At 37.9% G+C, this 21,662-nt stretch overlaps 1 protein-coding gene across 2 annotated transcripts; it reads right to left on the bottom strand.

Annotated features, from left to right (window-relative positions):
* Window positions 1–2,586: 2,586 nt before the first annotated feature.
* Window positions 2,587–19,635, bottom strand: zgc:63863 (TBC domain-containing protein). Of its 2 annotated transcripts, XM_036145253.1 has the most exons (10): window positions 19,408–19,474; window positions 18,070–18,124; window positions 17,637–17,767; window positions 15,409–15,489; window positions 14,462–14,648; window positions 14,259–14,360; window positions 12,280–12,421; window positions 11,761–11,945; window positions 8,871–8,980; window positions 2,587–4,818 (listed from the first exon to the last, which is right to left on the bottom strand). In XM_036145253.1, exons 1-10 carry the CDS (start codon window positions 19,472–19,474, stop codon window positions 4,652–4,654), a joined length of 1,227 nt encoding a protein of 408 aa, XP_036001146.1. In that variant the 3' UTR covers window positions 2,587–4,651. The 2 variants fall into 2 exon arrangements, with proteins under 2 accessions (XP_036001146.1, XP_036001148.1); XM_036145255.1 differs by lacking the exon at window positions 8,871–8,980 and having other exon boundaries at window positions 19,408–19,635.
* Between the last annotated feature and the right edge of the window lie 2,027 nt (window positions 19,636–21,662).

The raw sequence follows: 21,662 nt of genomic DNA, 5'->3' as shown, positions 1-21,662 counted from the left end.
AGCATGAGAGTATGGAGGACCAAGTCTTCCATATCTAAAAATAAATACAGAAATAAATAAATGCTCAATAAATAAATAAGAATACAACTAATTTCCACCAAATTAATAAATGTAGGTAGAAATTAAATTATACAGTGAGACATAAATGTATATATCTCTTTTAATTAGCTTATTTATTTATTTGCCTTTGTAATAATTACCTTATTTATTTATTGTGCGTTATAATCTTCAACTTTATTTATTAATTACTTATATTTTTTGAGTATTTATTTATGTGCATGTTATAATATTTTTGTCTGTTTTATTCTTCCTTTGTATTTTTTTACCCTATATATTTCTGTGATGCTATTTATTTCTGCCTGTCCTTTTTACATTTCTGTATGCATTTTTGCCTCATTATGCAAATGAGGAGGGGTGTGTCTTAAGTGCTCAACTTCTTCCCATTGGTTGGTTAGCATTTTACTGCATCGGTCAAATCTACATGGCTTTTCCCCGCACTAAAGCTTTGTTTAGTAATGTCAAACTCAGCAGGCAGACGTTCAGTGTCAGACCTCTTAAGCTGCTAATAGACCGGAAGAATTAGAACGCTGTACATTTGGGATCTGAATGTTTTTCTGTGGTTTCAGATTCGGTTTTTCCAGATCAGTAACTCATCGGCGGATGATTTATTCTACAAAACAGACACCTCTCCGCAACCACAGCAAGGCAGACAGTGAGCTACAACCATAGTTTCCTCAAAACGAGTCTCCCATCGCGCTGGGTGAATTACATTAGACCCTATGCAGAGCTCGCTTGATAAGAAAATACTGTAGTTGATTATAAAAGTCCCGTTGACTCCACGGAGTCAACAGGATCTAGCTCATGGTTGATCCGGTTGAGGGACTCCGATTTCGGCCAGCGTCTCTCAGCTGCTCCCTCCTCCCACACGCGTGGTGCATTTAGGGACCGTCAAAAAACATTTGAACCAAGCACTCTTGAGAAACAAAAGTCAATAAATTCCGTATCTTGTGACGACCTATGACAAAACTAATATAAAATCAAGCCACTAAAAAACATCTGTAAGGAAAAGTCCCAATTTTTGTCTTGAAAATTGAAAATAGCTTAAAAATGAATAAAAACAAATGTGCCTTACAGATTTTATCTATTGACATCAATTTATATTAGTTTATCTTAGCTGGTCACAAGATAATACATTTATTGGTTTTTATTTCTCAAGAGAGCTTGGTTCAAAAGTTTTTTGACAGTCTCTAACTGCACCACCGCGTGTGGGAGGAGGGAGCAGCTGAGAGACGCTGGCCGAAATCGGAGTCCCTCAATCGGATTAACCATGAGCTAGATCCCGCTGACTCCGTGGAGCTTGAATATCCAATATCCAAATTCAAACCAACTTCGCTGCGGTGCTGGATCATGCTTAAATACGCAGCATGAACCCCACGTGTTGCGGAAATGTTGGATCGCTTGATGAAACTCCGCCTCCTTCACAAATTAGACCAACATGGATAGAATAATGATAATCTGTAGTGCTTTTTATTGCCTGGATGTGAATCTGATAATTCATATTGTGCCTTTTATAATCAACTACAGTATTTTCTTATCAAGCGAGCTCTGCATAGGGTCCAATGTAATTCACCCAGCGCAATGGGAGACTCGTTTTGAGGAAACTACGGTTGTAGCTCACTGTCTGCCTTGCTGTGGTTGCGGAGAGGTGTCTGTTTTGTAGAATACATCATCCGCCGATTAGTTATTGATCTGGAAAAACCGAATCTGAAACCATAAAAAAAACATTCAGATCCCAAATGTACAGCGTTCTAATTCTTCCGGTCTATTAGCAGCTTAAGAGGTCTGACACTGAACGTCTGCCTGCTGAGTTTGACATTACTAAACAAAGCTTTAGTGCGGGGAAAAGCCATGTAGATTTGACCGATGCAGTAAAATGCTAACCAACCAATGGGAAGAAGTTGAGCACTTAAGACACAGCCCCTCCTCATTTGCATAATGAGGCAGAAATGCATACAGAAATGTAAAAAGGACAGGCAGAAATGTAAAAAGGACAGGCAGAAATAAATAGCATCACAGAAATATATAGGGTAAAAAAATACAAAGGAAGAATAAAACAGACAAAAATATTATAACATGCACATAAATAAATACTTAAAAAATATAAGTAATTAATAAATAAAGTTGAAGATTATAACGCACAATAAATAAATAAGGTAATTATTACAAAGGCAAATAAATAAATAAGCTAATTAAAAGAGATATATACATTTATGTCTCACTGTATAATTTAATTTCTACCTACATTTATTAATTTGGTGGCAATTAATTGTATTCTTATTTATTTATTAAGCATTTATTTATTTCTGTATTTATTTTTAGATATGGAAGACTTGGTCCTCCATATGAGAGACGTTACACAACTCCCACATATGTCAAGAGAATGGCCATCTACACACAGTTTCCTGCGATACAATCTAATAGCTCAGGGCTAACAAGCAAAAAACAAGTACTTCGCAGTCCAATTTTGTTTGTTTGTGTATACGTTCAAAATGCCAGACTAAAATACACGAGAGAAAGTTACCCAAATTTACAAGGAAAGCTTATTTATTTCACGTTACATTTTCAAACCCAGAATACATAACAGACAGTACCAATCTTGATATCACTGAAGCAACCCTAAATTAAAACTATGAATTTTTTTATTTTTAAAGGTTGATTTGCACTATTTTAATATGATCGTTTTAGTCGACCTGTGATTTATGAATTGTTGTTGCTATTGTGTGATTATTTATTATTTTCTGAGACTCCTCTTATTAGTGATTGAGGATGTAGTACAATACAGCTGATCCTGTTATCCAAGGCAAATTTCTCCCAAGGGAGACTAATAAAGATACTTTCAGTTTGATGTGTGCCGAACTGTAATCGTTTCCAACTTTTCCATTTAATTTAACATCATCAAATATATATATATACACAAGATATAATCTAATATTTAAATAAAACGTTAAAAAAAACATAACAGCGTACAGCAAACAATGAGACACTGAGTGCACTAAAAGTTTTAACTAACAAAAGTTGCTTTGGAAGAAAAGAACAAACTGGCCAGTTAATTAATTAAGCTGACATTTTCATTTTTGTCTCAGACACACAGTTCAATTACCATCGGATAAACATTTCGAAGAGTCATAACATTGCTTGTGTCTTACCAGGTATGTTCCTATAACAATTCATTGATTTACCGACTACCATCACTGATAAAAACTGGTATTTGGAGGCAGATGTTCGAATTCCTGAGGGTGGAAACAGCCTTTCAGAGTGTTTTTTTCTTTAATTCAGACTGTCTATGGCTGATATAATTTGCTGCAAAGCAAGAAAAAACAGCAGGGTGGACTGCCCAATGAGCGTTGCAAAAGTGACACATTTATATCTGATGACAGAGCGTGTGGAGCGGGGGATGAATGTTACATTTACAGCAGGAGCAGCTAAGCTACAAGTAAAGTATACAGAAAGCGCTACGGTGGAGCAAAAATCCCATAAAGCCCCCCTGACAGCTGGCTGCAGCTCAGGTGAAACTTTTACCTCTCATGTTCGATAACTCTTACGTTTAGTCCGACAATAACTAATAAATAAAAAGCAGTTATGATACAGTTCAGGAAAAATGTTCTTCTCGTATAAAACCAGAAAATGACAGAATTGTCTCATAATGTTGGGCCTTTTCATGTTCTATTGACGGCAGATCAGACTGGCTTTTGGCCACAACCTGTTAAACGTTTTAAGAGCACACAACTAGTGGAGTCTTCCTCTTACTCGTTAAACAGCGGTGGTCTACTGGAGCTGGGGGGAAGAAAAAAAAAAACACACACCAAAATATAAGAAATTTCTAATGATTGTGTTTTTCAGAGTGAGGGAAGGGGGGCAGAGCAGCTTATTTTTGTGTGTCGAGCTCCAGTGTAAATGTTACTCGCTGACACCTGGAGAAGAGCAATTATTACAAGGCTCACAGGCAAAAAAAAATCCAGTGCTAAGCCTCCTCCTTCACTCATAACTAGAGGCTTTCAGTAGAAAACCCAGCTCTTTAATAATTTGTATTTGTGTGCCATGCTGCTGGCTTTGGGCACTTTTGGCTTTTTGATATATAAAGCTGAGGATCCAACAAGCACACTGAGACTCTTCACTGAACCGCACCACACATGTGAGAGACTGAAAACAAGTTCATCAATGAAATAATCAGCCTCAAAGAAACCCATAAAAAACATGCTAAAAAAAGAAACAGCGTTAATAAGCAGCGTACATCAGCTTCCTACATGCATATTCAGACCTTTTTGCAGCACTTTGTGATCTGTTTACATGTATTTCCGATTACTTTTGCTTCTTTTTTTGTGCCCTTAAGTCATTTGTTGTAGTTTATAGATTTGTTTCACACTCATTTCTGACACAAAGGATGTGCATTGACCAAAATGTCTCCTGAGAACACCTATGCAGTAATCCTCACATTCTTGGTTCTTGTAGAGAAGTGAAAATAAATCCTGTTGGGCACCGAGGATACCTCCTCCTGTAGTAGATTTGATCTTCAAGTCATTCAAGTAAGCGTTTTGTGGCTTAGCAACAGCTTGATTAGGTTTGCCGATGTGTCTCGTTCCCACCGGCCCCATCAGAAGAGCTGAAGTACCAAGTCAGGTCCCCAGTCCATGGCGGTCTGAGCCACAGCGAACACGGCGGCACCGAGTGTAGCGGACAGCCCCCACACTGCCATCTTCATCATCCTGTTCCCTTCCCTCCACAGCTGGCCTCGAGCTGTGGGCAAGGAAGCTTCTAGACCTGAGTGTCATAGGGTTACAGGAACAAAAAGGGGGGTGGGGTTGGGGGGGGCAGAAACATGCACGGGTCAGGAGGAGTCAATGTACAAGGCTACACCGAAGTAACACACAGACCGGGCCACATTTTTTGGTGGCTGTGGTAACAATATGCAAAAAAGCCCTGAAATAAATTAAAATTTTATTACAGTATCATAATCTCACACAGAAAAATATAGTTGTCGTCAGGGGCCACACACCCACACACAGATAGTCCCCAGACCACACTTTGGACACCTCTAGTCTACATTCCTGGGTCCTGTCTAATGCTTTCTTAGCTCACACAAGGGCTGAACGATTTTGGAAAAATAATCTAATTGCGATTTTTTATCTTGATATTGTGATTTAATATCAAGATAGAAATGTGTTTATTTTATGTCCTTTAAACATATACAAACAACGAATCAATCTGTTTCATCGCTGTGCAGATCAGGTGCTAAAAGAGCCGCTGCGTCTCAACTCGGAGCAGAAACGATTGCATTCTGCCTACGATTTATTTCAACCAAAATTGCGATTGGATTTTGACTTTTCTCTGCATTAACCACAAGCAACAAAAATGGCCTTTAGATAAAGATGTTTGTAAACAAGGACTATTTAAAACAAGAACTTTTAATGTTTTTGTTAATCAAGAATATTATTCAAGAGGACAGCTTTTAATTGATTTGGACATCAATCCTTGTTGAACATAAAGTGCAACCGACAAACAAGTCTATGTATTAAACTAATTGACCAGTACCTAATGCTATGGAGAGATTCATAAAAGTTTCTGGTAAAACAGTATGAATATATTAACTCTAAAACAAGTAATAAAAAGTTAGATTATCTCACTGCTGCAACTGTCTTCCCTTCCATGTGGGGGCAAACCCACTTTAAACATATTACCAACACCTAAAGGACAGGTCTGATTCACTAATTGTTATATAGCCAAAAATTGCTGACCTCTGCGATTTGGAAATTGCGTTTTTTTTTAAATTGTGATTATATTGCAAAAGTGATTAATTGTGCAGCCCTAGCTCACACCACACGTTTTCTATAAAAAAATTTGGTCTGGGGACTGAGATGACCATGGAAGGAGGCTGGTTTTGTATCCGATGAGCCATTTCTGTTGTTTGGCCTTATGGTTAGGTTCATTATCTACCTAAAAGATCCAATTGCAATAAATGTTCAGTTTACCTTTAGAGTCCACCAGGGTTTTATTTAAAATCTCCCTCAATTTTAAAGCATACATGATGCCACAAACTGTATTTAGGGTTCCCAGGGGATTTGGATATGAAACTGACACACAGCATCATTGATCCTCTGCCATACTTAAAGCAGCACTGTGTAACTTTTGACGCATATCAGCTTAATTTGAGATAGATTAAATGATATTTCAGATCAATATTTAGCATGTGGCACACATCGATGCTCCGTGCGGACCGGCCTTCTCAAAAACTTGACTATGTAACATGAGAGGGTCAGATCCGTCGCTGAATGGGTCACATGACCCGTTCTAGGTTACGGCAGTCTGAGCTCAGACAAAACAGATATGACATTTGCTTGATCAGACATATTTCTGGTGCTCTGACGTAGGTTTTAGCCTTGTCTTTACAAATAACTCCATGACTTCTCGATCTGCTGGTCCAAACTGGTCTGCTATCAGATTCCAAAACATGGAGGGAGTCTGTTTAATTTTGCAACAGTGCAGTGTAGGCAGTGGCCTTCAGGGGCGCTAAACCTGGGAGTTCCAGGTCTAGCGCCCCTAGTGGTTAAAGGTTGCACAGTCCTGCTTTAACAACTGGCATGAGGTTATGTTCCATATAGTTTGCTGCCGAAAAGTTTTTCTCTAGTATGACCCCACCTACACACAGTTCCAATTAAAAGCATGTTGGCCTTTTTTGTCTGACTAAATATAAATATGTGAGTTTCCAATTTTTTCTCTAACTTCTGAATGACAGGTCGATATGTAGAGACGGTATTTTTCTATGTCTTGCAGTGTGAGATTATGCTAATGCAATAAAAGGTTAATGTACTTGAAACATTTACCCAGAGCTGCAATAAATGTGGCAAATAACTGTAGTTTGTTTCAATTATTTTATGGTACTGAAAACAAAAAAATGAGGATCTGGAAAGTCACAACAGTAGGGGCAGAGAGAACAAGAAAGCAATATCTCACAATGTGAGAACTAAATTAATTATAAAAAAACAAGATCTTCATGTCCTGGTTTGACCTAAAAAGTGAAAACTAATTAACCACTTGAATCTTCACCATGGCTGTTATTGCATGTGTAGTTGATTGTTCTCAGTACATAGAGGGGAGTTTGTTCAGTTACATGGTTTTAGCACAATTATATTCACCAACGTGAACAAGTTTATGTCTAACCTAAGTGTTTATAGAGTTCAATTAATTACTAATTACTTTCTTCTTCCAAATATTAATTTATATTACAAATAAAATGACATGAAATCTTATGAAATTATAGTTTATTTATTTATGGAACATTTTTGAGGTTAATGCAATAAAATATAAACATTTCAGGATGTGAATAAAATTCCTACTAGTCTAAGTGAATCATATCTGAAGGCCATTCTGGATTTATTTTTCCTAGTCCTATCTCACAGACCAGCTGAACGATCATGGGTCATACCATCAGGGTTAAAATTTGCAGTCATCTCCATACAGTGGAAAGTGTGCGAGTCTCCCTTTTTTCCTTGTTATCGTGTTTGTAAATATATGTACAACCCTTTTGTGAAATGCACTGTTGTGCTCTTATCACCTAGCAAAAGGCCACCCCACCCTTAATCACCCACTCTGTTGTGGGAGAAGTGAGGTTAAGCTGTATTTCTGTTTTTTTTAATACAGTAAATGTATAAAAAACTTTCCTTTTTGAGTAAAACTATTTTTAAAGGTGCCATGACATCACTGTATAAAACGTTTCATGTAGTTGATATTGTTGCATATGTAAATTCTCAAAAGAATTTCATTAAAAAAAAAAAAGTCCCTCCTCAGTGAAAGGGTTGGTTGCGGTAATGATATGCGGCTCTACCTAGTTGACCTCACTCTGATTGGCTACAACCATATTTGGAAAACTGGTCAAAAGCGCGGTGGTTAGAGCTGGTGCAAGTTCCGCAGTCCGAATCCCACAGACTGCCTCTCTGGGTACCTTAATGAGACCCTTAGCCCCAGAATACTCCCTTGTTTGAATCTTAGCACTTTGAATCATCTTGTTACTGAAAGTGCTTTATAAATAAACTTGCCTTGCCTAGTTACAACACAGTGGCAGCCCACTGCTCCCTTAGGGATGGGTTAAATGCAGAGGACACATTTTCCTGGAATGTGTATTGCAATGACAAAGATGATCAATTTCTACTTAAAACTATTAGTCATAAATGTCATAATTAACTTAATTTAATGGCTTTAATTGAACCCTTATCTGCAAGGGTTAGTATAATATTTCCTAAAGGTTGGGGTTAAAACCATACCTTAAATGTATTGTGTGCAACAGGGAGATCTATAAGTTGGTTTCCTGAGTGCAACGCATGTTTTTTTCCCTTGTAATTATATTTTGATGAAACTGCGTAGAATTATAATGCTATGGTTTATAGTTAAAGCATTTACTTTGAAGCTGACGCCACATAATATTTCAGAGTCCAAGTAAATCACTGCCAACATGTCAGATGCTGCTGTTCAGAACACATGGGAGTAATGCATCTCTTTGTTCTGTTCTTGCATATTTAAATCTGCACATGATTGGTCTGATGGGGGTGCTACAACTTTGTTTACATGTTATTGATCGTGCCAGAGGGGAAAGTGTTTACTGCTGCCTCGTTTTGAAGAATTATATCACTGAGGTGGGAAAAACCCCCAAAGCCAGGAGCTCTGGAAGGATTTTAGTCAGGAATTTCACAGATAATATACATTTTTTGGCAACTTTTGAGTGCTTTGCATCAACAATGCATCTTTACTTTGCTCATATTGAAATGTGTGAGTGCTCTTTATGCGTAGAACAGTAATAAGATTACAAGAACTATTTTTACCATGTCTGGAGGTGGTGGAGCCCTGGGCTCTGGTGATGCGCTGGAGAACTGAGTCTGGCCTCTGGTGGAGGGTAGAGAGATGAAATGCCTGGAAGCTGCTTATGGACAAGCTGATGCAAGGAGTCGAGTGAGAGAAAAAGATGAATGGAAAGAGAGTGTTAGCCATCAATAAGGAAGAAAACTAAAGTCTAGAGACATAAGAAGATAGAGTGATGGATAAAGTGATAGATTAAGACAAGTGTGGCAGCGATGGTGAGGGTGTTAGGAGGAATTGCTAACCCAGTGCTTCTTGGCTGTGGAAAGCTAATGTATGTTTCAAATATTTGTATCTTTCAGCGTCTTTGTCAAGGTCTTGTGTCACTTCTTGCTCTAAACAATGACTTCAGGGGACACTGAAAGACGCTGACATGCAGAAACACACTCATAGCAGCGGAGGGACACGGAGAAAGTTAAAAGGTTTTCCCCTCAATAAAAAAAGAAAAAAAAAAGAGATGTACACCAAGAATCTGTGGCACATCCTGGTGGTGGAGTCTGAACGTGAGCCTGGAGCACCCCCTGTTGGTTAACGAAAGAACTACACCATGCTTCTCAGCGTAAATATTGTTTAAGTTATTCAAAATACTGCTTATCTGTTTATATTCACACATAGTTCTGAATAATCAAAAAAAAAAAACAACCGCCCCCCACAAAAAACTGTACCTTTTTAAAATGTGCAATTTTCCCATCAATATTTTCTCCTGTTTATTAAAAACCTACAATGCATATTTATTTGAGCAGAAAATCTGACACAAACATGTTTTCCTATGTTTATTTAATGGAAATGTGCACATCTCCTTGCCTTGGAGCCTTTTTTTGTTGTTTTTGAGAGTATAAGTTTCAATCTTTGTAATCAAAGTTATATTGAGAGATAATACAGTAGACATGCTGAATTTTCAAAACACCAAACAATCGCCTTTAGCACTCTAAGGGCTTGTTTTTGATGCTGAAATGTCTACACTGGTACTATATGTGTGTGACATCAAAATAGCATTATTTTACATATTGTGCTGTTCCCTTCAAATACTTAATATCCATGGAAATATTTTATAGACATTTTGGGGCCATTAATTGTCTCAATTTAGACAAAAAAATTTAACATTTTATTTTTTAAGCCTATAAATCCCATTACCATATCATCAAATAAAAGAAAATTAAAGTCAGGGATGGTTTACCTGTTGATCAACCACATTTAGACATTAGTAGATGTCTTAGACAGAATTCAGGGTTGTGTCTTCAAATAAATGTTGCTTAAAGGGTTTATATCATGTGAAATCAATTTTTCTAGCCCTTAACTACACTTGGTTGTGTGTTTCAAGTCTCTAGTAGAGCAGAAAATTTGAATTTAGTCTCTCCTGGAGGTGCATGGATATCTTTATTTTTTTGGTCATATTTTTCACTCCATTCAGTTTTCTCTGCTCTGTCATACGTTCTTGAAAAATTACGCCACAGTATTTGCTGCAGGGCTGCTAAACAAGATCACACTTTATGTAGACCACAACTGAATGATCTAAATGTGAAAAGGAAGAACTGAAAAGCATGATAACGGGTTAAAGGGTTTTTATGTAGCTGCTGCGCTGTGTATCTGCTTTGAGTTTCAATGCCGTATAAGGACACAAAACTTCAAGGAAATAATGATCCAGCATCACCTTCCTACGCATGTGATCCTATGTGATTTGAACTTTAGCTAAGCCAGGCTGCAGTAGATTTTTAAGACGTTTAAAAGTACTGCAGCAAAACGTTGCAGCTCAGAGTCACCATTGCAAATTTATGCAAATCCACTGAAGTAGATTTGCATAAATTATTGTGAGTTCTATGCAAATGCAGCAATACCACAATAATAACATCACATTACATCATGCTACACTATGCAGACACTCTGTCTTCACAGAGGAAGATTACCTCAGCTTGGCATGAAGACTACATTGAATGGCTGGCACAGCAGGAAAGACAGCTCTGTCTTCTGATTAATTCACCTTACAATTCCCTGACCCCTTGAGGACCCAAGATGATCAGGGTCAATAAATATCAAAATTAAGCAAAATGGTGACATCACAGTGCTGACACGGTACAACACTCTTCATACCAATACTCCTACAATAAATGTAATGGGGGCAGAACCTAGAGCTTATACATTGACAGAACTTTATGTTTCCCCAAAATGTGCTTAATTGTTTTACACTTATAAGCTCACAGAAATAACACTTTCAGATAAGATCATACAGTGTGATGCCAGGTTTAAGGTCTCACCTAATTTGTGACACAATTTCTTTTAGGATTAAAACTTTCTACATGAATGTGAGAGGAGGCTACAGGTAAAATACTCAATAAGTGGTAAGAAAATATGTTTAATGATAATTTAAAGGGGACGTTAAATGGAACTAGACCTAAGGGTGTGACCAGTAGGACAACAAATAGATGTATAGAGTTATATGTACAACGCAGTAGTTGACTTGCAAAGTCCGAATTTAGACAATGTCATAAATCAGCTAGATTTGTTTTCTTACAAAGCAAACCCAAAGCCTTACAGGGACAGTGAGCAACTAAAGTAAAGTTAAAGGGGGAGTTCACCAGCCTAAAACTGAGCCAACTGGAACACAAATAATTGAAAGTGAAAGAATAAATCAAAAGCAGTTTTCCCTGAGAAAGAAAACTCCAAACAGAGTAATTTCTAGGAGGCGTTACTTCTGTGTGCTCTACCTAAATCAGCTATTAAATTCTAATCCCCAGTATAAACATGGATCTAACTGTTAATAGTTTTTCTAATAAGTAGTTTAAACACCAGGGCCAAAGAGCTGTACTCTGAGCAATATTACCACATTAACCACTTTAATTTCATCCGTCGTCCCCTCACCTCTTGTGAGACTGCAGAGCAGCCCGCTTGGCCAGCAATGATGGAGGGTACTGTTCGAACAGTTCCTGGGCCTGGCCAATAAGAAGTTCATATGGAAGGTCCGGAGGGATGCGGGAGAGCAGGTGGTGCACCATAGCCATGTCGCACTCCGTCTGCTTTACCTCCTTCTCTCTGTGCAACACAATCTGAAGAAGAGAAATAAAGAACAAGGCAAAGATTTAGAATAATATGAACGTGAAATAGGTTTGTTTAACTGGAAAACTACTAGCTGTTTGATACAATGAGAGCACAGGAGCCATTTCTCCTCTGCTAAAATGCTTGTGTGGCATCTTTTCCAAAACTTGGCCTTTTATGGATTTCATGAAATGATTTTTCTTCAAAACATTTTCCTTTAATAATTTGAATTCTGTGTTGCTAGATTGATTTCTGTTTGAGGATTTGTCATCTGGTAAACATGTCAGAACATTTCACGCTCAACACCGTCCATGTAGACAATGTCACATGCAAAGCGAGTATTACCGTCGCAGCAAGGTAGATAGGCATCAGTGGATGGGAGGCCAGGAAGAAGTCATAGAGCCTCAGAGTGTGTTTGAACTCAGACAAGACGTGGCCGTACCACGTGATGAGCCAGGAGAGAGCAAAGATGGTGCCAACCTCTGCTCTGGAACAGCAAACAGACAGAGAAGAGATAAAGACAACCGACTTAACAACACTGAGGGACATAAATTATTTTCTTATTTTTCATTTCACATGTGCTATGAGCTTTCCTTAAATTTAGGCAAAGATTATTTTACCACACAATGAAATGCATGAGTCAAAACTAATGAACCCCATAAATAATCGAACACTGTACACTTAGACAACTTTATTTGTCATTTTGTATGCACAGAGTGCGTGCAGAACGAAAGACATTAATGAATGACTGTAAAGACATTAAGCCTTTTCTTAAATTACAAACTATCATGCATGCAGGAAAACACTTATAGAAAATGTGTGATTTGAACAATCAGTTAAATATAATAAAAACAAAAGCAAAACTTCATCTAAATCCCCTTGAAGTAAATCCAGCCTTTAGTTTTAGCTACGAGAAGTAGAACATCAAGGGTCTCTGAAAGAGGCAACCTTCACCAAAAGTCTTGAAAAATACAGTTTGGATTAAAATTAAATTGTGAGAGAGAATCCAACACATTTTAATTGTGAAGAAAAGGTAGCCATCATGAAATATCATGTAACCATTCAAAGGTCCTAAAAAGAAAATTCGTCTTTAATTTATTATTTTCCTACAATATTCTCTTTTTCATAAGATGCAAATTTACAAAAATGTTAACAAAAACAGTGGCGAAAAACAGAATTTTTTTTTGATGAGTAACAGATTAGTGAAAAATGTTCATGTTTAAGATATTTAAAAGTCACCTCATTTTCAAAACATTCCATAAAGATTAAAAATTTTGCTATTTTGCCACAAATAGCCATCAAAAACATAAAAGGAAGTAAAGTATGAGGAAGGTTTTGCCAGAAAAAAAACAATAGGAATGTGAATGGACAAAAGGCAAGAAGCATGAGCAAAGAAAAGCTGGAGAAAGGAGATAAAATGGATGAGAAACTAAAGTAAGTGGATGAGAAAGGAATTAAAGATAAAGGCATTATGAAGGCGGGGAAAAAGAAGAAAAAGATTACACTAAAAGCAGTGATCCAAATGTTTTAAGTAAGTTCTTCTTTATCCTTTGGTCTTTTTGTCAAAACTTCATTCTTCCACTTTTTTTTTGTTTGTTGTTTGTTTGTGTGTAAGACATATGGTAACCACCAAATATGGACATTGGCAATAAAGTCTTAATAACAAGACTTACTAATCATAGTAAAACCTGCTCTTGACTTAACGGTATAGGTAAGGTGCAAACGCTAGCTTTATTCTAATATGCATTGCTTGCTGGTTTAATAAACCACAAATGACTCAAACATCCTCCATTTTGTTTTTATTTTATTGGCTTTTCATGCTATAAAATTTGTTTAACGATGCACAGACCTCAATCCAACAGGCCTGTAAAACCAGACCATTTGCCTCTGAAACTCTCCAGTAAAACCACAACTAATGCATTCTCAATCATATTTGGTTTACAAAAACAAATGACTAAAGATCAGCTCTATGGTTCCCTCTAGTGGTTAGTTATTCTAAAACAATCCCAGCTATTTAAGCTGCAAAAAGGAAGTAGCATTTTCTTGAAATGAGTGTATTTGTCCTAAATTGCAATAGGCAAGTTTAAATGATCTGCCAATGGAATCAGATTTTTGCACTTAGAATAGGAACAACTCATCTCCATCCTCTAATTTCAAGTGCAGTATATCTAATCATCTTATTTTAGGGGTAAAATACTCATTCCATTGGCAGATCTTATTTAACAGCTCAAATCAAGGACAAATACACTCATTTCAAGAAAATGTTACTTACTTTTAGCCCCCTGTTTGCAGTGTAGTGAAATTTCTTGCCAGTTATTTTGTACCTGATCATGAAGTCGTGTAGTTCAGCGTCAACTTGTTCCAATATGGGCATAAGATAGTTTAAAATGTGTTTGGTGCTGTCCATGGTCGGATCCATGAAATCCCTACAGGAAGAGGGGGGAAAAAAAAGATGTTTCATAAACCTTGGTTTTAGATACCTTAACACAAGAACGTTTGGTTTAACAGCTGTGAATGAAGGAGTTACCTGAGGTGAAAATTGGACAACGTGTCGAGCATGGCAATGGCCATACGCTCCCCGACCACAAGCAGCAGAGTCACAGCCACATCATGGTAGCCCTGATAGTAGTGGAGCTGAGGGTTGCGTTTCAGCACCTCCAGGATGATGTCGATCAGTTGCTCCTGAAGCACGGCTCTCTCTGCGGCCGGCATACCTAAAAGACAGCAAAATAATGAAATAATAAAACTGTTTTTTTTATCTTTTTATTCATGCTGAGAATGTGGCCTGGTGAATAACTGTTATCTCAACATCTAGAGATTATACTGCTCCATAATGCTTTGATGATTTTATTATTCATTCATTCATTCAAAGTAAAACTGGCTAATAATGCACCAAGAAGCAAGAACAAAACCCTTCTTGCAATAACAGCAAGTCAAATGAGAAACATGTGACATTGGTTTAATAGAGACTAAAGGTTGTGGATGTTGGCTAGAGAAGCTACACTGTAGGAAAGCATTCAACCCAAGTAATGAGAGAGATATGATTAAATTAATACTTTAAGTGCATTAAGTTATTCCACAAGCCTCTGAATTATGAGGAGGGCGTTTCTGAGCAGGTTTTTACACATTCAGCTTCAGCGTTTATAAAGTGTTTCTGCTGATAGCTGTGATTCTTGGCATGCCTTTAAGTGTTTGTAATAACGATTATCTTTTCTTGTTTTTTTCAGATAAGCTTTATTAAAACTTTTTAAAAAAAATCAACAAGCTCATCCTGAAAATGTTTACCGTGATTTTGTCGAGAGAAGACAACCTCTGTCGATTAAGTCTTCCCATGCGAAACCTTAGCTCTGCTTATTAATTATTCAACTCTGCCAGATAACACTCCAAGTACAGAGGTGAAGTCGGAGAAACGTCACAGAGAATTACAACGTGCTTCTATCAGTGGAGATAACACACACACACACACAAAAGTACCTTTAGGGAATCGCTTCATGGACCTCCTGACATCCAGGAGAACCTGATTGTAGTCCTTGTGGTTTTCCCTGACATCTCGACCTGAAGCAGAAAGAAAGATCCCATTGATACAGCAAAAATATTACAACCTCTAGAACTTTGTGTCAAGTTACAATCTCAACCTTCAATTTATTTTCTTTTTTTATTTCTTAATAGATGCATGAAAAGTAGTAAATCATTTTCAAGTAGAAGGAAAGTTATGATTTTTTTTGTTAAAAAAAAAGTTTACAAATACAAATCCGAATATTCTGTGTTGCATTTGTACTCAACCACCCCTTGACTCAATATAACTCCTTTAGGGAATGTAGCAGCTTTGAAGATGAAGAGGCTTATTTTGTTTTTCTCTGCTAAATAGCTCAAACACTGTTAGATGAAACGGAGCGCATCTCAACAGCGATATTCAACTCTTGCCACAGATACATTTATGGAAACTATTTTTAGCGTGGCTTCACTTTCATGTTCAGGGTTGTTGTCCTGCTGGAAGGTGAACCTCTACCCCAGCCTCCAATAGGTTTTCTTCCTGCGCTGTATTGAGCTCCAACTTCCTATCAACTGTGGCCAGTTTCTTGCATATAGGCCAAAAAAAGTAAAAGTAAATGTCGAACTCTTATAACCAGAGCAACACCCCCATATAATATATAAGGTGTCCACAACTTCATCCCTGATGTGTCTGTAGTGTTCCCTGAGGTCCACACTGCTCAAACAAAATCCAGAAAGGCTTTAATCAGAGCATAATATCATGTCAGAAAAAATTCAGGATTACTGGTTGGGTCTCTTAAATAGTAGAGAAGCTTGTTAATCTGGTTTTAAAGTAATGAGCAACAGGTGAACTAAACGGGCAACAATGAGCCAAGCACAAAAAAAGGAACAGTTTTGCAGGTGGAGGCCACAGACATTTTTCCCCTCGTTTTTTTTAAATGGCTTTTCGGTAGTTCTGTATTTCACCATGATCAGTGTCACCGCTGGTAGCATGAGGCAATACCTGCACGCTACAAAGGTTGCAGAGGTGGTCCAACTCCATCAGAATGGAACATCAATACGTGTCTTTGCCAGAAGGCTTGCAGTGTCTCCTAGCAGATTCTCAAGAGCATGGAGGGGATTCCAGGAGGCAAGCAGTAAGTCTAGGAGCGCATGAAAGGACCATCAGAGGTCCTTAACCTATCAGCAGGACTGGTATCTGCTCCATTGTGCAAGGAGGAAAAGAATGATTACTACCAGAGCCCTACAAAGTGGCAGGTCACTGGATGTGATTGCATCTGACCAAACTATTAGAAACAGACGTCATGAGGGTCGCCTGAGGGCCCGGTGTCTTCTAGTAGGCCCTGTGGTCACTGCCCAGCACCGTGGAGCATGACTGGCATTTACCAGAGGACACTAGAATTTCATGTACGGAACTGCCGTCCTGTTTTTTGTTTTTTTTTTCACATATGAGAGCATCTGTGAAATAATAAGGAGCTTAAGGAGATACCCCAGAACACCATCCGTCTTCTCATAAGGAGCATTCCCCGGCGCTGTCAGGCGTACATACCAGCACATGGGGGCCAAACAACCGAGCACCACTTAGAATTGCTGCAATGACATTTCAGCAAATTGGACTCGCCTGCTGCATCAGGTTTCACTTTCTTGGTGACTTCTGATCACGACCTCTGTGGGTTGATCATTTTTGATTTTCATCCAATGGCATTGCATCCTTTGGTTCTTAACACACTCCCCGGCGGAGGGGGGGGGGGGGGGGGGGGGGGGGTTCCAGTGTTTTCAAAGTGTCCCTTTATTTTATTTTCAGCAGTAGATATTTAAACTAAGTTGTCGTTTCAGACAGGTGGACTGCATTTACTAATTCTGCAACTTCTTAAGGCATTTGGTTGCAACGGAATTTATTTAGGGACATCAAATTAAAGGAGGCTAAATACAAAAGCAAGCCACAGTTGAGATTTTTTTTTAAGTATGTCATGTTTTCTTCCCTTCTACTTCACAAATATGCATTACTTTAAATTGTTTTATAACATAAAATCCACATGCAAGTTATTTATTTTTACAAGACAAAATGTGAAAAAAGTTAAATGGGGTTAAATATGTTTGCAAAGCACTGTTTTACGTTAGGGTTGTCTTGTCTGATATATGTAGTGTTTGTTGAAAAGTAAATAAATCAACCTCTCATTAAATGTGTTTTTTCCTGAGGGCATACTAACCAGGTTTGTGTGGTAGGTCATACACATTTATATTCAGTAATTTAGGCCACACTTTTCTCCGTAGCTCATCGGTAAGTAGGCCTCCTCTACTGGCTGCAGCCGTCCTCAGGGTTTCAATGTCCACTGGGTCTCTATCAGTTCAGAAGCAAAAAATTATGTAATTCTCCAAAGTAACGTCGGACGCATCGTTAAAGTCAGCTTCTACTGAAACGATGTGAAACCTTTCTCATATTTCATCATCTTAAGAAACCTAATACTGCTCAAATACAGAGTACAGTAACACATCTGGGGACATTATCTTGACATCTTCTAAAATGGCCCTAGGCAGTTTCAAAGTTTAAATGAGTCATTGCCAGTTGACAAAATTTCAAAAAAAAAAATTTAATGGAATATAAATTATAAAAGATTTGTTTTAAAGCAGTCTGATTCCAACCTTATCAAAGCTTGATGAATGACAGTCAGCTTGTGTTTCCTTCCACAGTCTGATTCTGTGTAAAAAGGAGGAAAAAAAAGGTTCAGTGATGAAAGAGCAGATATGCAATTAGAAAAACATAAGGAACAAAATATATTCAAAGACAACAAAAAAAGCAAACTCAGGGATGCAGGGAGGTTGGGGTGATTAAAAAAAAACCTGTCTTTACCTCAAGGGTTTGACTTCAGAGGAGGGCTACACAATGTATCGCAAATTTATCGTTATCCCAATCAGGGATTCCAATGTGCATATCGCAAAGCACATGCAATACCTGTAAGCTGATTATTTAAGCACCCCGCATTCAGGCTCTTGATGCCCCTAACAGGTTTGACATTTGTTGTTTGACTCAACATTAAAAGTTTGTGAAAGTTAAGAGGTGATAAAGTTGATAAGAAACAACAGCTAAGTTGTATCATTGCCTAAACATTGCAAGTCGGACAGAGGCAACCTTTTCATTAAAACCTTGTGTTTGAGATGGAAATGATAAATGTTTAGATTTTTTTTCAGTACCTGAACAGACTATTTTCTATGTTTGTTATGATCCTAAAGAAGGAAGACTTTGACTTATTAATGAGAGCACTCCTGGTTCATTTTCTGACTTGGAAATGAAAATATTTACTTCAAACATGCAGCACAAATACATACTGCAATTTGTGTAATTTTTATTCTTATTTCAATTTTATTTAAAAAAAAACACACACACAATGAACCATGATTGAACAGTACCATTAACTTTGAAATTATTTATTCTCAAAGCTATTAGCCCAGGTTCACACAAAAAAGGCAGAAAAGTGCTAAAAATATATATATAAAAAAATAAAACTGGGAGGATTTGTGTCCTTGGACTATAAGAGGGACACAAAGCAATTGCAATGACTGAGTAAATGATGATGGGGTTGTTTCTGTGTCTGGAGTTCTTGACAATGACACAAATTATAGGTTTTGGTTTTGTGAATAGCAAATCTACAGCCTATCAGATGACGGGAGCTGTAATTTTCTCGTTTCCTTTTCAGACTGCCACGCAAGCAACATTTGGAGCTTCATTTGATTCTGATTAAATCTCGTGACAAAAGGATGTGGGCGATTTGTTTGCAGGTAGGAAGGGCGAAACTCCGTCAACTCCACATTAGTGTCCAGACCTAGCTAAGGGTTGAGCCTTAATATTACGTAAAATGAGATTTAATGTAAGTCAAGAGATTTAACCAGTACCCCACAAACGAATTAAAAGCACTGTCAAGTTTTGATGGCAGACAAGCCGAGCCGACTTTTTATCCACATAGTGTTAGCCATTTCACTAACCTCTGACACATCCATTCTCATTGCTCCCAAATCCTCCGTTTTCTTTCTTCCTCTTGTGTTTTTTCATTCCCTTCGAGAACGAGCTACTGAATGGCGACTAAAACGTCGTCCCATGCGGGGAACAAAGCGAATAAAAACAGATATAGATACACAAAAGTGGGAACAGAGCCGCTCCTGTCAACACTGCAGCTGTTGCCGACTGAATCAACCCAGTTCCTGTTTGCCACGCTCGGATTGGACAAAAGGGTCACGTGACACGCATATTATTGGCTGAGTGACCAAATGAAGGACAGCCACATTACCTGTTTAGAACATAATGAAGGTGACATGAAAACTATTTAAAAACGATGTTACGGTGTTTCAAAGCACTTTGCTACATATGTGAATATATTTTTGCAGAGGCTATAGGGAAGTCTGGGTTTTGGTATTAACATTTACCCACTATTTTATTATTATAGCAAAACTTGAAGTCAGGGATACGTATATGAAAGAAAGACACACAGACACACACACACATTATCATTTGGCATAATCTTCTTCAAGTTGCTTATAAACCACTGGCTATGAATAAAGTATTCACCACACTAAAACTAACCCACCTCGGGAATCTTTGGTGTGGCCACTCACCTGAAAAGGTTTTGAGTCATCTCTATTGTCCGCCAGTCGTTCGGTGACTAGTTGTGAAAATCTGACTTGACGCAGGCTAAGTTTCTGCAAAGCAGTCCAGTTATAATGTTGTGAGAGCAATATTGCATCTGTGGGATTTGGAACAAATAAGAAAGACCTCCCCAGAAATATTAAAACTACGGTGGCCGACAGGTGCAAACGCGATTCAAAAAGAAAACCAATAAGATATGATGGTGTAGTGTGTATAAATAGTTTTGAATGTTAAAGAAATGCTCAAGAGCTGTGGGTGTGATGACGTCACGAGTATACTTCTGTATACTCGTGTACTCGTTTGTACACGAATTGATGAAGTTGGTTTTCTTTTTGAATCGCGTTTTTGCCTATTTGCATGTGTTTTCTGAAGTTGCAGGGCGTTTGCACCTGTTGGCCACCTTATAAAACCCATCAAAGTCCATGAACAATTATAGACCTAAAAACTATTTACCAAGAACTATTTAACATTTCAAATTCCAGTCATATTTGCATTATCTGTGTGTGCAATATCTCAATCACAAAGGACTTTTTGGGTGCAATATTGCTCAGGATATCAAAGTCTAGGGTCACGTACCCTCTTTCTGTCTATTCAGTTCAATTTAGTTAATCAATGTAAGGGACTTTACAAAGTGAGCTCTATCAAACCATATAGACAGATTCCAAGTCAAACATTGCAATTGATCCTAGTTATCAAACTATGCAGTTTCTGACTAAAATTGGCTATCTAAGGAAATCCAGCAAATTGCATCAAGTCATTGATTTCCAGTATTCGCTCCTCTGGATAAGCACTTATTAACTGTGGACAGTCACTTGTATTCTGTAGCTGACTTTGCAGCAATCCCTCATACTAAACATACACGTAGCGACAGCGTAAAGGAAATTCCTGTTAGTAACAGGAAGGAACCTCCAGCAGAACCAGACCTAGTGTGAATGGCATCTTCCACAACCAACCTGGGGTTTGAGAATAAATAGCATACACACAAAAAGTACACAGAAGCACTGATCTAGGAGTACTTTCTATGTGAGAGTAAAGTAAAAGGGTAGTAATAGTACTAGCTCCTTCGATGGCTTCCTGTAGGAGAGAAACACAGCCATGCAGATAAGCTCTGAACCAGTTCTGAAGTCCAGAGGATGAAAGAGAGCGCATGCCGTTTGCCACAGTAGAAACTCAGTATATAGCTATGTCTAGGAGAGAAACAGGGTTAAACGCTGAAAGACAAGGCCAAGTGCATCATCTATTGTAGGAGAGCATGAAGTTGTTTGAAGCAGTAGATCAGCCGATTCCTCCCTACAGGATGGTGCTACAGCTAAACAGAACGCCAGGCCACACATAAGAACAAAAAATAGAGACAAAACATGAATTTAAACGTTTTCTTACTAATTATCTAAAAAAATGTCAACATTGTTGTCTTTTAGTCTCATGTAGGAACAGAAACAGGTTAGGTTAGATATGCTAGGTAACGGTAGGTTTGTATTTGTAATTATATGTACGTTTGTTATATTTAAAACATTACTGGGAGCCAAGTGCTCAGTTGTGAACAATACAGAGCAATCCGATCACTGATGTATGATGGAGCTTAATTAATGGTGTGAGA

Source organism: Fundulus heteroclitus, chromosome 13, assembly GCF_011125445.2.
Source record: "Fundulus heteroclitus isolate FHET01 chromosome 13, MU-UCD_Fhet_4.1, whole genome shotgun sequence".
NCBI lineage: Eukaryota > Metazoa > Chordata > Actinopteri > Cyprinodontiformes > Fundulidae > Fundulus > Fundulus heteroclitus.
This window is presented reverse-complemented; position numbering and strand designations above follow the sequence as displayed.